This window comes from Molossus molossus, unplaced genomic scaffold (genome assembly GCF_014108415.1).
Source record: "Molossus molossus isolate mMolMol1 unplaced genomic scaffold, mMolMol1.p scaffold_m16_p_5, whole genome shotgun sequence".
Taxonomy (NCBI): domain Eukaryota; kingdom Metazoa; phylum Chordata; class Mammalia; order Chiroptera; family Molossidae; genus Molossus; species Molossus molossus.
In genome coordinates, this window is record NW_023425388.1 from 5,800,116 (window position 1) to 5,815,563 (window position 15,448).

General features: G+C 56.3%; 1 protein-coding gene across 4 annotated transcripts in view; it reads right to left on the reverse strand.

The window, feature by feature from the left end:
- Nucleotides 1-15,448, reverse strand: part of PDXK (pyridoxal kinase) — a 38,461-nt gene that overhangs the window by 5,362 nt on the left and 17,651 nt on the right. For all 4 annotated transcript variants that reach the window (XM_036242594.1, XM_036242593.1, XM_036242595.1 and 1 more), the window contains exons 3-10: nucleotides 8,949-9,053; nucleotides 8,283-8,366; nucleotides 7,805-7,851; nucleotides 7,094-7,179; nucleotides 5,385-5,430; nucleotides 3,780-3,891; nucleotides 1,613-1,749; nucleotides 161-227 (exon numbers count right to left, since the gene is read on the reverse strand). In XM_036242594.1, coding sequence (XP_036098487.1) covers nucleotides 161-227; nucleotides 1,613-1,749; nucleotides 3,780-3,891; nucleotides 5,385-5,430; nucleotides 7,094-7,179; nucleotides 7,805-7,851; nucleotides 8,283-8,366; nucleotides 8,949-9,053 — 684 coding nt within the window. The remainder of the gene's footprint in view (nucleotides 1-160; nucleotides 228-1,612; nucleotides 1,750-3,779; nucleotides 3,892-5,384; nucleotides 5,431-7,093; nucleotides 7,180-7,804; nucleotides 7,852-8,282; nucleotides 8,367-8,948; nucleotides 9,054-15,448) is intronic.

Sequence of the window (15,448 nt, forward strand, 5' to 3'; positions counted from 1 at the left end):
CTGCCCCATCCCTAAGGCCAAGGCCGGGTGGACGGTGGGGGCCGCGGGGACCCCAGTCTCAGCTGAGCAGGTGCTGCCTCCCTCCCTCCCACCTCTGCCCAAGGCCCCCATCGAGGAGGCTCTCAGGAACGCCGTGGCGCCCCAGCCCTGCCGGTGGTACCTTTTGCACACTCGATGGTCCGCTGCAGAACATGGTGCATGGCTGACACGGTTTTCTCACAGGCCACCTGCAGGGAGGAGGAACCACTGTCCCTGCCACACTCCAGACCGCCCACTCACCACGCTGTCCACCGCTGCCCGAGAGCGCTGTCTCCACCCTGAGTCACACCCTCGCCCGACTACCTGGGCCATCAACCCACAGAACAGAGCTAAGCAGATGCCTGCGTAACTAACCTGCCCCCGTCTGGACCACAGATAGCTCTGGGGAGGGGCTGTGACCCCGGACCATCAATATTGCCTGACATGGAGTGGGTGCTTAATAAATGTTTCTGGGATGAATTAATTATCAAGAATCTACATGGGAAAGAACTCTTGCCCCAAGGTCGGACAAAGTCATCGCTCACAGTCGAAGTCTCAGAGTCAGACTCGGGGCTCAGCAGGTGCTGGGGAAGCGAGAACTCTGCCCGACTCCAGGACCCAGGGCTCCCCCTCCCCCCAGACTCAGCCTTCAGAGGCCCAGCAGCGAGGCTCGGTCCAGCAGCGATGCCACTGCCTGGACCGGATGGAGCTCCTGCTGCTCCAGTTAACCGGCAGGTCTGTGCTCACTGCAGGCTGGGCCTCGGGGGAGGCAGGAAGTGGTGAAACCAGCCAGGGATGGCATATTTTGGCTTCTACTAGTAGGTGAGAGGAGAGGGACCCCAGTGTAAGCCTTGCTTTGCACAAACACAGAGCCCGACCCCCAGATGTGTTGGGGAGGCATGGGCCCCCGGGGGATGGGCCCTCCAGGTGCTCTGCAAAGACAGCTTCAACGGAGTCCATTTCTAGACCCTGAGCTCCAAACGTTCCCCTTTTTGAGTGGATCCAAGGAGACGGAAGTCTGGTTCCTCTCTCCTACTCCCCACAAATGCCCTTCCCACATTCAGGGGACGGCGGGCCTCACCCACCTGACAGCGTTTCTACAACGGTGACGGAAGACAGGCCTGGCTGTCAGCCGAGGGGGCGTCTGACAGAGCAATTTGATAAGACACCACAAGGCTGCACGGATGCAGGGGGAGGTCAAAGGACGCAGCCCTGAGTCCTGAGCTGGACCACGGTGTGCACAGAAAAGACCCCGCACCCCGATTTACCAAATCAGCCCAGTGACACGTGAGGACAAGCTTGTGCTGACCACTCTGCTGGAAGGGGCTCCTCAGTCCTGAGCTCATGCCCTGAGTTCAGCTGGCACAGGAACCTGTGGGCTGGGCCTGGCACCTTGCTCAAGACGAGAGATGGTGAACAGGGGTGGAGCTAGGATTCAGCCAAGATGTGGAGCATGACATGGAGACCACTGCCTGTCCTGTGCCCCCTCAAAACTCACGGTCGGTAACCCTCGCACCCTCCAGCTCTTTGGATGTGTGACCACTCCCCACAGAGATGAACGCATCGGCTGCGGCAGGAGGGGCGCCTTCCTGACCTTGAGATTGTTCGGATGCTTGTGTGTCCACGCCAGGAGCATGGCAGCAAAGAGGTCTCCGGTGCCCACAAAGACGGCGTCCACCTTGCGGATATCCATGCGGATGCGTTCTACCACCACGGAGCCATCAGGGTGCCCTGGGGGAGAGTATGGTCCACTGGGACCCGGGCCCTGGCCAGCAGAGGGCCTGCCCAGGCTTGAACCCCAGCTTGCCCTCCTGCCTGCTCATCCCCTGCACTGTGCGAGGGGAGTAATGTCCCCATGGAGGCTCACTCAGACAGAACCCCAGGCTCAGGGCCTGCCCAGTGCCCCCAGTGCCCCCAAGCGGATGTCCCATCCCAGGGCACAAAGTGAAAGACAGGCCGTGGCCGGTTTGGCTCAGCAGTTACAGTGTGGACCTGCAAACCAATGAGTTGTCGGTTCAGTTCCGTTCAAGGGCACGTACCTCGGGTGCGGTTCATCCCTGACCCTGGTCAGGTTGTACGGGAGGCAATCTGTGGACGTAGCTCTATCATGTCAATGTTTCTGTCTTTCTCTCTCTCTCCATCCCTCCCACGCTATCTGATGATAAATAGAAAAATATCCTCAGGTGAAAAAACAAACAAAGTGAAAGACCGAAGCCCCAGATGACCACAGTCAGGACGGCCTGGGGGGAACTGTGCATCTGCTGACGGCTGGCTCGTGAGATGTGAGGAGGGAGCCTGAGTAACCAGGCGCCTAGAGCTGTAGGCCTTTGTGAACTTGCTGACGTGGGTATGTGTGTGTCAGCAAGTGTGTGAGTGTACATATGCATGTGTGTGTGAATGTGAGTGTGTGCATGCATGTGTGAGCGTATATGTGAGCGTGTGTATCTGTGCATGTGAGCATGTGTGAGTGTGTGTGTATCTGTGCATGTGTGAGTGTATGAATGTGCATCTGTATGTGTGTGAATATGTGTGTGCATGTGTGAGTGTATCTGTGCACATGTGAGCATGTATGAATGTACATGTGAGTGTAAGAGTGTGTATCTGTACATGTGTGTGCATGTATGAATGTGTATCTGTGCTTGTGTGCGTGAGCATGTGTGTGCATTTGTGAGTGTATATGTGGGTATATGTGAGTGTGTATCTGTGCATGTGTGAGTGTATCTGTGCATGTGTGTGCATGTGAGTATATGTGAGTGTGTATCTGTGCATGTGTGTGCATGTGAGTGTATGTGAGTGTGTGTCTGTGCATGTGAGCATGTGTGAGTATATCTGTGCACGTGTGTGTGTGAGCACATGTATGTATCTGTGCATGTGTGAGTGTATCTGTGCATGTGAGCATATGTGAGTGTATGTGTGTATCTGTGCATGTGTGTATGAGTGTGTATCTGTGCTTGTGTGTGTGAGCATGTGTGTGCATTTGTGAGTGTATATGTGAGCATATGTGAGTGTGTATCTGTGTATGTGTGAGTGTATCTGTGCATGTGAGTGTATGTGAGTGTGTGTCTGCATGTGAGCATGTGTGAGTATATCTGTGCATGTGTGTGCACGTGAGTGTATATGTGAGCGCATGTGAGTGTATAGCTGTGCGTGTGTGTATGTGTGAGTGTGTATCTGTGCACATGTGCTCTTGCACACAGATACAGAAGAAGAAGAAGGTGCCTACGGGGCTGCTCTCTGGGGCAGTGGGTGTGGCCCCAGCCTCCTGCATCATTTCAACGCTGTGCAGAGCACACCAACCATCACTTGTGTGATGAGACCATGAACACAGCAGAGCGTGGTGCGCCCTCCCAGTGAGGCCGGCACCAATCCCAGCTCCACGGGAGGTCAGGCGTGTGGACACCTGGTTCCCGGAAGCCTGGCTCCAGCAGGGCTGTCCCCAGGATCTCCGTATGTAAGTCAGACCATTTTCCGCCTGCCACTGGCGCTGTCATGGGTCTTGAGGGCTGTTTGGTGACATGGGGGAGGTGTCGGCACCCCATGCTCCACTGCACCCGATTCATGGAAATCCCTCCTCATTCTGTCTTTAGTCTCACCTTTCTCAGGGTGGGGGTGGTTACAGAAGTTCAGGAAACTGACTCCTTCCTGAGTAAGGCATGGTTTTCTTTCTACTGATCCCAAAACCTTCTCAGAAGCTTTAAGGGACACGCAGCGTAAAGGCGCAAGGGAGCTCGGTGCCCTGGCGGGGTGGGCGTGGGACTTACGAATCCTCTGGCTCCCCAGCACGGTCAGGTAGTCACTGCCCCGGGGGGAAGGGAGGTCAGAGCTGGTGATGACTACAGTGTCGGGGCCCATTGAGTGCAGCACGTCCATCACCTGCCAGACACAGGGAGCACGTCAGCCACACCTGTCACCTGCGGCCGAGCTCCCGAAGGCCTTCACTCCAGCCCCTCCCCCCGCCCGAGCCCAAACAGCCCGGCACAACCCACACTCACACCCAGACGCACTCTCACAGGGTCTGGCTTAATGGGGGCAGGGACAGCAGAGCCGGGAGCTCGCCCTGACCGGCCCTTGCCCACCTGGTGCCTGCTTTGCCAGGGTGGAGCCGCTGTTCCCATGCCCTCGGCTCGAGGTCTGAGGGCACATGTCTGCTGGCCCCGTCTGCACCCCACAGGGGCCGCCTTCTGGGAAGGTGCCACGCAGGCTGGGCCAGCTGTCCTTCCTCATCTGTGCTCCACACACGGCAAACACCAAGCAAAACGGCTCCCACCACCCGTCCACTCCGGGAAGCCACTCACTCACTCATTTATTCATTCAACAAACACCTCCTGCCAGGTGCCCAGCACACGCTGCGGGCCAGAGGTGCCCTGTGACAAAATACCCAGAGGTCCACTTGGGCCCCGGGAAAGTGCCGGCTGAACCAGAGCAGGGGCCAGGCCTGGGGCAGGAGGCAGGAGCCCCCTAGCCTGCCTTCCACGGGGCCAGCGCCCGCCAGCACCATCTAACGGGGTCACTCTGAGAGCCTGGGAAGGCTCCTGTGTGACCCTGGATGATTTCACACTGGGAATTTCTGGTGCCAGGGGGCCAGTGTGGACTCCAAGTCACGACCCCTGGCCTAGGAGCCTGCTCGCCGAGTCACAGCATGGTAGCCCAGGGCCTTCGGCTGGGGGTCACACAGCAACGAGGAACCAATCTCTCTAGTCGGCTTTGCCTTTAGGGCTGTGGGCAGACCTGTCTTCCTTATGCACCTGCCTCAGGTCGGGGCCTGCGATCATGCAGGGGGGCACCCTCTGCTCCAGAGCTGGTGTGGGCTGTGGGAAACGCCCCCCCCACATGCATGCACACACACACGCGCGTGCACACACACACGCACCCCATAAATGTGTATGCACACACATGTGCCCATGCACACACGTGTGCATACCCACACGTGCACACCCACACGCGTGCGCACAGGGCAGGCCAGCCACCCAGCACCACCCTGCACCGGGCGCTGTAGGGGTGCTTGACGTGAAGTCCTCCAGTTCTCACAGGGAGGGGTGCCTGTTTCTTTCCCTCCCTGGGGTCCTCTGGCTCGAAGGCCCTCAGAGTGGGAAGAGGGTCCTGACCCTGCTGGCCACCAGGGGACTCTCTTACGGCCACCCCAGTTAGCTCGGAGATGCTGTTATGAGCAGAGCAGGTGGTGGGTTAACCCAGACCTGACAAGCACGAAGCTGCAAGTGACCAACGGAGTAGCCCAAACAAAGTTTACAATGCATCCCCCCCACTCTCAGGCTAGCTGACCGGCACGCTGCCCACAGGGGTGCCCGTCCCCTCCCACTGTGAGCAGTGCTGCCCGCCCCATGCCAGGCCCTGGAAGGTGTCCTTACCGCTAAGGCTTCTTCCTGGCTGTGGATCTTTCTGCCACTCAGTAACCTGAAAGACAGGCAGGCACCAGTGAGATGCTGCTTTCTGGGTTCTACCTGTAACACCCCCAAGCTACAGGGGCACTGGTACCCCACCCCCAATTCCCACAGGGAACTAACTCAGAGCCTGCTGGCCACCACGGGCCACCACGGACCAAGAAGCCACCATGATGTGTCTGGGGATGGTCAAGAATAAATTTTAGTTTTAATCGGAAACTCAAGCATCACAGGGTGTGCTGAAGTTCCAGACTGTGGTTAATGTGTACACGTAACAACATAAAGGACAGCAGCACATGGCCCCCTAGTGACCCACATCATGGCACACGGGCCAGCAAAGGTGACCCACACCCACAGAAAGTCACAGCTGCAATGGTTAGTGTACCACATTCACAGGAGCCCACCAAAGGTTGAGGTCCTCAGGGTGAGTGTCATCCCCAGGATGGACAGGCCTGTCAGGAAAACCCAGCCCCCAAAGACCTGGAGCCCCATGATCCCTACTTGAAAGAGTGGCCTCAGACCTGGCCAGTTTTTCTGAGTGGTTAGAGCATCAGCCCACACAACAAAGAGCAACAGGTTCAATTCCCAGTCAAAGGCACGTGCCTGGGTTGCAGGTTTGATCCCCAGCCCCAGTTGGGGTCATGCGGGAAGAAACCAATCAACGTGTCTCTCTCACGTTGATGTTTCTCTCCCCCCCCCCCCTTCTGCCCATTCTATCTAAAAAAAAGAAAGAAAGAAAAAATCAATGGAAAAATATCCTGAGGTGAAGAATAAAAAAAAAAGAGTGGCCTCAGAGACAGGGACCAAGCTGATGGTCAGCAGAGCCGGACTTCCACCACTTGGGTGCTCAGCTGCACACCCACAGCACCAGGCAACGCCCCTTACGCTCCTGGTGCCTGTTCATCAAGGCAGGAGGTGGGGCCGTGCAATCCGAGAAGGGCCCTTTGAAACTCCACACGGGGCAGAGGGCTGCACACACCTTTAACCTCACACAGAGATCTGGGGTGTGGGGTTCAGAGCTCTGGGGTGACTGCCTGCGTCAGCTGGCATGGACTGTCCCTACCTTGTGGCCTGTGGCCAGAGCACCTCTTCCCCTTTTCCATCCCCCAGGCTCCTTCTGGTTCAGGAAAACAGCTGGGGTCAGCATGGTCACTATGGAGAGTCAGGGTACAAGAACTACCTACTACCGCTGACGGCTAGAAAGAAGCCATGTTGGGCTGGGGCCCCTTATCACCCTGACATGCAGGGGGCAGGGGGCTCCTTGACTCAGGGATGTCATGCCCCCACCCTGATGCCAGATGTCCGCTCCCCTGAGGCAGGACCTTCTGAGACGCTGAGCGCAAGCCCCAGAGGGGACGTGAGGACACTTCCTGCGGTCTCTGTCCTCTCCCAGGGAGGTCTGGGGCTTTTTGTTGTTGTTGTTGTTGTTGTTAATCCTCACCGGAGGATATTTTTCCATGGATTTTCAGACAGAGTGGGAGGGAGCGGGAGGGAGGGGGAGAGAGAAACACTGATGTGAGAGAGACACATTGATTGGTTGCCTCCCACAGGACCTCGACTGGGGCGGGGACGAACCTAAACCCAGGGACATGCCCAGGACCAGAAACTGAGCCAGCGACCGAGGGCCGACGCTCTAACCTCTGAGCCACTCCGGCCAAGCACTTCTGATCACTTACTCAGCCTCGAACTGGTTGGGGGTTATGATGTCTGCAACCGGCACGACCTTTTCTTTATAAACAGGAAGGAGATCCTCCGGAACGTACTGAGAAAAAGGAGACAGGGACACAGGCTGACGCACACAGAGGAGGAGAGGAAACCCCGGAGAGTCCAGGCTCGGGGACCCCATGTGGAGACTGGGCTCCCCGACCATGGACACGGGCAGCGCGTGGTGACCCCAAGGGCTGCAGGAGGTCCCGGGGGGGGGGCTGGGAGAGCTCCTCCCATGAAGGCCAAGGATGAGCACACCAGGGTGTCCTGCCACGTCATCTTCACATCATCGCCCACCCGGTCCCACGCAGGGACAGTAAGCCCACTACCCGTCCCACTGCCTGTCTGTGTACAGCTCATGGGCTCAGGGCAATTTTAACATTTTTTAATGACTAGGGAAAAAGTAAAAAAGAAGAGTAACACTTTGTGACACCTGGAAACGACAGGAAATTAAAATCTGTCCATACGTGAAACTTTATTAGAAAACAGCCACGTCCGTTGGTTTGCAAAGTGGCTGCTTTTGGCCACGTGTGGCTCTGAGCTCCCGACTCTCGGGCCCTGCCTCCTCCGGCCGGGGCCCTGCCACCGCCCCCAGCAGTGGCTCGCGGTGTCCACGCCCCGCTTTGGACTGAGGGCAACAGCTGTGCGCACTACATTTCCACATGCATGAAATGACTAACCATAGAGCCTTCGCCGTCCCACTTGTCGCCCATCACCGGGTCACACACTGCGGGAGACACAAAGGGCGTTTCATCAGCAAAAGCTGCAGCTGGAGAGCAAAGAGCCTCGCACGGGGCGTTCGGGGTTAAGCTTTGCCTGCACCGAAAAGCTTGGCAGAGCGTGGGCTCCACCCTCACGTACTCATGACCTGGCGTTTCCCGTTCCCACCGGGCCACCCTGGGTGCCCGCCCCACACCCCCCAGCGGCAGTGACTGGCAGCCCGGCCTCTGCAACTGACACGGATACAGTTTATTTACAATCTGCTGGCCCCGCACAGACGCCAGGTTCACGGTGAAGATGCTTCTAGCCCCTGAGTGCTCACCTTTCTCCGGAGACCTGGCCGATTCAGCGCTCACAGGCTCACAGGCTGGGAGGTGGACCGTGAAGTCACAGGCCCCCAGGGGACCCCGCCCCAGCAGGTGACAGCCCAGCACCTACCGTACACCAGCTGGGAGTTCTGCTGCTTCAGCTCCTGCACGATGTCCACCACCATGGCCAGGAAGGACTTGTCCCTCATGTACCCTGTGGGAGGAAGAGCAGGCCCCTCAAAACTAAAGGCTCACAGCAACCCACTGTGGCCGAGGGAAAGAGAAGCATCGTCAAAACCATTCTGCGGCCAGGGTGAAGACCAACTGTCCCCCAACAAAGGCAGCCCGCGACGGTCCCGGGTACTTTCAGAAGAAACGCCGAGTTTTTAAAGAAAGGAAGAAACCACAGGTGACAGGTGTACATGGGATGTTCCTCTGTCCTGTCCATTTCAATAACGAGCACATTCACTTTTAACCACATATGTAAATACAAACAGGTACTTTTTCTTTCTTTCTTTTTTTTTATAACCAACGGTATGTGTGAATAAGACCAACGTCCCAGGTGGCAATGCGTTGCTTACTTGGGTGTTTTCACCCCGACCCCTACGCAACACCCCACTGACCCCACCTCTTGCGTGCTGCAACCCCACTGTGGTCCCAGAAGTGTGACTTGGCACGGACAGGACTGAGTTCTCGGTGGCACGCACCAGCCGGCGCTGAAGGAGGCAGGGCGGGGCCGGGGCGCTCTGGGACCCCGGGCCCACCCCAGCTGGAGCAAGGCTCCCAGGACCCTTACCCGTGAGCACGTAGTCATACTTATTCACATTGTTCAGCTTCAGACCTTCGTACACCTCATGGAGCTCATCTGAGTTCAGCACTTGACCCTTCCAGTGTGCGTAGCCTGGGGGAAAACAGGGCACTCAGGGCTTGGCACACAGGTGGGACACTTCACCTGAGAGCTGATGCAGCCCAGAAAATCTCCATGACGCTGTGGACGGTCCCCTCCCCAAGGGCTGACTGAGACCGCCCAGGCAGTGGCTCGGTGGGTGCCCCTGACCCCTGTGGGTGACAGGCAGCCTCAAAGTGCCCCTGATAACACACCTGGCCCTGATACTGTCTGTGGTTATTACTGACACCAGGGGTCACACCTCCGACTGCCAGTTCCCTGTGGAATTAGTCCAAGCGAGGAGGGTGTCAGTTCTCCAGGCTGGCCCGTGGACACCCGTGTCACACTGACAGGATGCAGAGAGGGACATTTTGAAAGGGACACACTGGCCTGGCCGGTATGGCTCAGTGGTTGAGTGTGGACCCATGCACCAAGAGGTCGCTGGTTCGATTCCCAGTCAGGGCACATACCTGGGTGGTGGGCCCGATCCCCAGTGGGGGGCCCGATCCCCAGCGGGGGGCATGCAGGAGGCAGCCGGTCAATGTTCTCTCTCATTGATGTTTCTGTCTCTCCCTTTCCCTTCCTCTCTCTCTAAAATCAATAAAGAAAAAAAATTTTTTAAAAAGGGACACACTGGCCCACACAACTGTCTAACTTCTCCCTGTCTTTATGGGGACACTGGGAATGTCCCACATCATAGTCACTTGCTCTGCCAACTTCTACTGGGCCTGTTTCCCCACCCAGGCTGCATTGTTTGAAGAGCATCACCTGAGCTCCCTGGCAGTAGGGCTGTCACACCCCAGCCCACCCTCCTCCCCAAGGCTGAGATGCAGCCAAAGTCAGTTGTGGATCAAATCGTGACCAAGAGCCAAACGGGCCCGGGCGCTCACCCTGCTCTCAGCCTGACAGGGACTCAGGTGCAGGCAGACAGATGCATGGCATCCTGGGTGGACTCGCCTACCATGGGGACCCCACCCACAAGAGGCTCGGACGGGGGCAGGCCCATGGCTCCCCGTTCACCAGGGGTGGGGCCACACCATGGACGCCCCACACTTCACCCGTGAGAACTCCTCCTGGTGTCCTGGATGGCAGGGGAGGCCCTCCAAACGGTGTGCTTCCAAGACGTAAGTAAAAAACGCGGGAGTTGCCCTACAACCCTCCAGGTGGACCCCAGGCTGGGACGTCCAGCTGGGGCAAACTCATGTCTGTGTGCTCTGGGGGGACACCAGCGCAAACTAAACCAGGAGGTGAGTGTGACTGACCCGTCACTGTACCCTCGGGGCCAGGAGGGCCAGGCAGGGAGCGTCCAGTGAGCCCCCAGCGCAGGGCTGCCCATTGCAGCCAAGCCCACTGGGAGCTGGCAGCCTCTGGCTGCGTCCCGGGCAGGAGCCTCCAACATGCTCGGGCCCGGGGTGGGGAAACTGCTCCTTCCTGCCCCTCGGTTTCCACACCGTGTGCCACCCGGGTTGGTTGATGTCCATTGCACACGTGGTGTGTCCCTGTCCTGGGCCTGCTGTGACAAAGTGCCACAGACTGGTGGCAACAACAGTGCTGGAGGCTGGAGGCTGACATCAAGGCGTGGGCAGGGCTGGTTCCCCACAAAGCCTCTCTCCTGGGCTTTCAGACACCGTCTTCTTCCTGGGCCCAAACACGGTTGTCCCTCTGTGCCTGCCTGTGTCCTGATCTCCTCTTCTTATGGGGATGACTGTCACTGTGGACTAGGACTCGTTCCAAGGACCTCATTTCACTTCACACACCTCTCTAAAGACCCCATCTCCAAATACAGTCGCTCTCCAAGAGGCCGGGGGCCAGGGCTTCAACACATGAATTGCGGGGACACAATCCAGCCTATGACAGGCAGTGACGAAGGTGAGACACAGCCCCCCACCAGGCCTCAAACACAGGGCACCACGACGGAGCCCGGCCTCTCCGCCAGACCTGCTTCCAACAGGCTGCGGGCTTCCGCTGTCAGAAATCAGAGCCCTGAGCATACGACACGCTGAGTCCTGGAAGCCCCCCCAGTGAACTGCCGAACCTGGGGGTGGTCCTGGGTCCCTGGCACAGTGGCGGTCTGCCCCAGGAACAGGAACACTGGGGCTATCCCACCCCCTGCTATTGTTACCCCGACCCCTTTCAGCCCCCAAAGCCTCCCTACCCCAAACTCATCCATCTTTCGTGATGACTACAGACCCTCCTTATCCATCGCGAGGTCTCTGAGACTGGCACCCAGGTACTACCTGGGGCTGGTCTGAAAGGCGGATTCTCAGGCCCACCAGATCTGCTGAGTCAGAATCTAGGGGAGAGGGGCAGCACTTAGTTTCAACAAGGCCCCAGGCCATTCTTAGACACCCACAAATGTGACAAACACTGATCTCGAGCAGAGGTCAGCAAACTGCCCTTAGGCCAAGCCCTATGTTTGTGTAGAGACTACAAGCTAAGAGCAGAGTTCACATTCTTAAATGGTTGAAAAAAATACTGTATGACTAGTGAAAATTCCATGAAATTCCACGTCCAGTTTCCATAAGTCAAGTTTCGGCTTCACGGAATACCCACACTGTCTCTGGTGGCTCCAGGCTTCAAATGGCCCAGAAGGTGCAAAAGCCTCAACTAGTACTACTCCCTGGCCCTTCACAGGAAGGTGCCAGCCCTGCGCCAGGATGCGCCTCGCCCGGGAAGCCAGGATCTCTGGCCTCAACATTAGGAGTTATTTTAGACTCAATTCACAGTGAGGCGCCACCTCACACCCACGAAGACGACGAGAATAAGAAAGACAGTAACAGGTGTCATTGGCGGGATGCGGAGAAACTGGAGCCCTCGCACACCTCTGGTGGGGATACAAAATGACGCAGCCCATTTGGAAAACAGTCTTTAAAAGATTGAACACAGAGTTACTATCTGGTCCAGCAATTCTACTCCTAGGTATACACTGGAGGAAACAAAAAAAGTGCCCACAAAAACATGTGAGGACACGTGTCCATAGTGACATGACTCATAAACCTCAATGGCCACCAGTGGACGCGTGGATAACAAAATGTGGCAGACACATAAAGTAGACTATTATTCAGCCATAAAAAAAAAAAAAAAAAAAGTCCTGGCCGGTTTTGCTCAGTGGTGAGAGCGTTGCCCTGTGGTCCGGAGGGACCCGGGTTCGGTTCCCGCTAAGGGCATGTACCTCGGTTGCAGTTTGTCCCCGGCCCTCGTTGGGTCGTGTGGGTGGCAGCCACTCAATGTGCTTCTCTCCAGTCCATATTTCTCTCTCTCTCTTCCTCCCTCTCTCCCTCCTGCTTTATCTGAAGATAAATGAAAAAAAAAAGTCCTCGGGTGAGGATAAAAAACAAAAAAATGAAGTTCTGATACGTGTTACAACACGCATGAACATTGAAAACATTGGGCTCAGTTGAAAGAAGCCAGTCATTAAAATCCACATATCAGCCCTGGCCGGTTTGGCTCAGCGGTAGAGCGTCGGCCTGCGGTCCAGAGAGACCCGGGTTTGGTTCCCGCTAAGGGCATGTACCTCGGTTGCAGTTTGTCCCTGGCCCTGGTTGGGTCATGAGGGTGGCAGCCACTCGATGTGTCCCTTCACGTCGATGTTTCTCTCTCTCCCTCCCACTCTGTCTGAACAAAAAATGGAAAAATGCCCTCAGGTGAGGATAAAAAAAAAAAAGCTACATATCATCTGATTCCATTGATATGAAAGTCCATGATGGGCAAATCCATAGATAAAAAGTAGACTGGTGGTTGGGGGGAGGGGGAATGGGAGGGATTCCTAACCGGTCCGGTTACCTCACTGGAGCACAAAAATGTGGCAGAAATATAGTGGTGATAGTTACATTACTGTGACTATACTAAAGAACATTGCACTATACACATAAATGGGTGAACTCATGCTCTAGTACGTAAACATCTGTTCTGTTGTTAAGCCTTACCTGAGAATATTTTCCTAGTGATTTTTTAGAGAGAGTGGAAGGGAGGGAGGGAGAGTAAGAGAGAGAGAAACATCGATGTGAGAAAGACACATCAATTGGTTGCCTCCCGTGTGCACCCTGACCAGGGCCGGGATCAAACCTGCAACCCAGGTACATTCCCTTGAACAGGAATCGAACCCTCAACACTTTGGTCCGCGGGCCAACTCTGACCATTGAGTGACGCTGGCCAGGGCTATAAATGTCTTAAGGTTTTTTTTTTGAAGATCACAGCTAGCAGGACTATGGGGCCCATAACGCATTGCTGGGGTGTCCGCACAGGAGCTGCAGCGCCGCCTGTCGAGCAAGGCGCAGACAGCATGTGGCTGAACTCGAGGCTGGCATGAGCCAGCACTTAGCACACAGGAGCAGTGCATGGTGGGAATAACAAATCAGAGAGGCTGTTGCCAGGCGGCTGGAGAAGCCCAGTGCTGGACAAGGACACTCGCAATGGGGACAAGTTTGCTGAGCCCACACACAGCTCCTGCAGCAAGTCTTTCCTGCTGGCGTTGGGAGATGCCTGCTGCAGGGAAATGTGGTGAAAAATAATAACAATGATAAAGTGTCTCCAGCCCTTTAAAAAAACAAAAGTAAAAATATCAAGTAGTTTTATGTCCAAATTCCAGGACAGAACTGACCGTGGGCATCCTATACTCAGAGCCGGCAATATGACCCGCTCCTAGGGTGTAGGGGGGCCACGTGGCCACAGGTGCTAACCACTCGCTGCTGTGGCCTCTCCAGTGCCAGGTGCCACGTGCCACACTGCCACAGGAAAGCCTCTCTTCTGAGCAGCAGAGTGTGGGCAGGGGTGAAGGGGGAGAGATGGGGGGAAAGGTGCATGGGTTCGAGGCACAGTGAGGCCTCCCCTGGCTACTCCAGGTCGAAGGTTGACACCTGAGCCACAGTGATGGCCTTGGGAAGGCCTACCCTGGTAGGTCTTCTTCAGGTGCACAGAGAGGGTGCTCAAACTCACCCACAGTGGGAGCTGCCTAAGGGATCCCCTCTCCAGGCAGGCCCCAGGAGAAGGCTGCGTTGGGGGCAGGGGACTCTTCTCTATGGGTGAAGAGGCCCTCCCAGGAACCAGAGGGGTACCCTACTGGGAGGGAAGCCCCTGTCCTGGCCCTAACCCTGCCCACAACTGCATGGGCTCCCAGGCACACTGGTCTGTTCTTTTTTTTATCCTCACCCGAGGACATTTTTCGATACTTTGTTCAGATAGAGTGGGAGGGAGAGAGAGAGAGAGAGAGAGAAACATGGACGTGAAAGGGACACATCGAGTGGTTGCCACCCACGTGACCCAACCAGGGCCGGGGACAAACTGCAACCGAGGTACGTGCCCTTAGCGGGAACCGAACCCGGGTCTCTCTGGACCGCAGGCCGACGCGCCAACCGCTGAGCCCAACCGGCCAGGGCACACTGGTCTGTTCTTCATCCATCCCTCCTGGGGCCGGCAGAGGCCCCTTGTTTCAGGTCCTTCAGTACAGCCAGTCCACCGCCACCTGAGAAGGTCCCCAGAGCCCAGAAGGAGCCAGTCCCCTGAAGGCCCTGAAGCCCCTCCCCTCGCCCTGGAATCTGGTGCAAAGGGCAGCAGGACCTTCTGAACCCAATCTCTGTTTATATTGAACTAATGTCATTAGGGCGCAATATAACACTCACCAATAAGTTTAATTTCACCATTTAGTGTCCAAGCCAGTTTGGCTTATTTACTTTAAAAAAAGAGAAAGGAAGGGGTGGGGGGGATAGGATGGGGAGGAGGAGGTCTGGGGGGGGGGGGAAAGGAGAAGCATCTGTAACAAAAATAAATGAATACAAATTGGAGGAAAAAAGGAAAAAGGAGCCCTGGCAAGTCTGGCTCAGCGGTTGGCGTGTGGGACCGCGGAGCGGTGAGTCCAGGGTTCAGTCCAGTCAAGGGCACGCACCTCGGGTGCAGTGCGGCCCTGGCCCTGGTTGGGGTTGTGCGGGAGGTAACCGGTCCATGTGTCTCTCTCACATCGATGTTTCTTGCTCTTTCCCTCTCTCTTTCCCTCCCGCTCTATCTGAACACAAATAGAATATCCTCAGGTGAGAATTTAAAAAAGTAAAGAAAAAGAGCCCTAGAGCCCTGGCCGGTTTGGCTCAGCGGTTAGCGCGTTGGCCTGCGGTCCAGAGAGACCCGGGTTCGGTTCCCACTAAGGGCACGTACCTCAGTTGCAGTTTGTCCCCGGCCCTGGTTGGTCATGTGGGTGGCAGCCACTCGATGTGTCCCTTTCACGTCGATGTTTCTCTCTCTCTCTCTCTCCCCCCCTCCCATTCTATCTGAACAAAAAATGGAAAAATGTCCTCGGGTGAGGATAAAACAAAACAAAACAAAAGAAAGAAAAAAAGGGAGGGTAGTTAAAACAGCCAGTAAAGCCCTGGCTGGTTTGGCTCAGCGGTTAGAGCATCGACCTGCAGACCAGAGTCACGGGT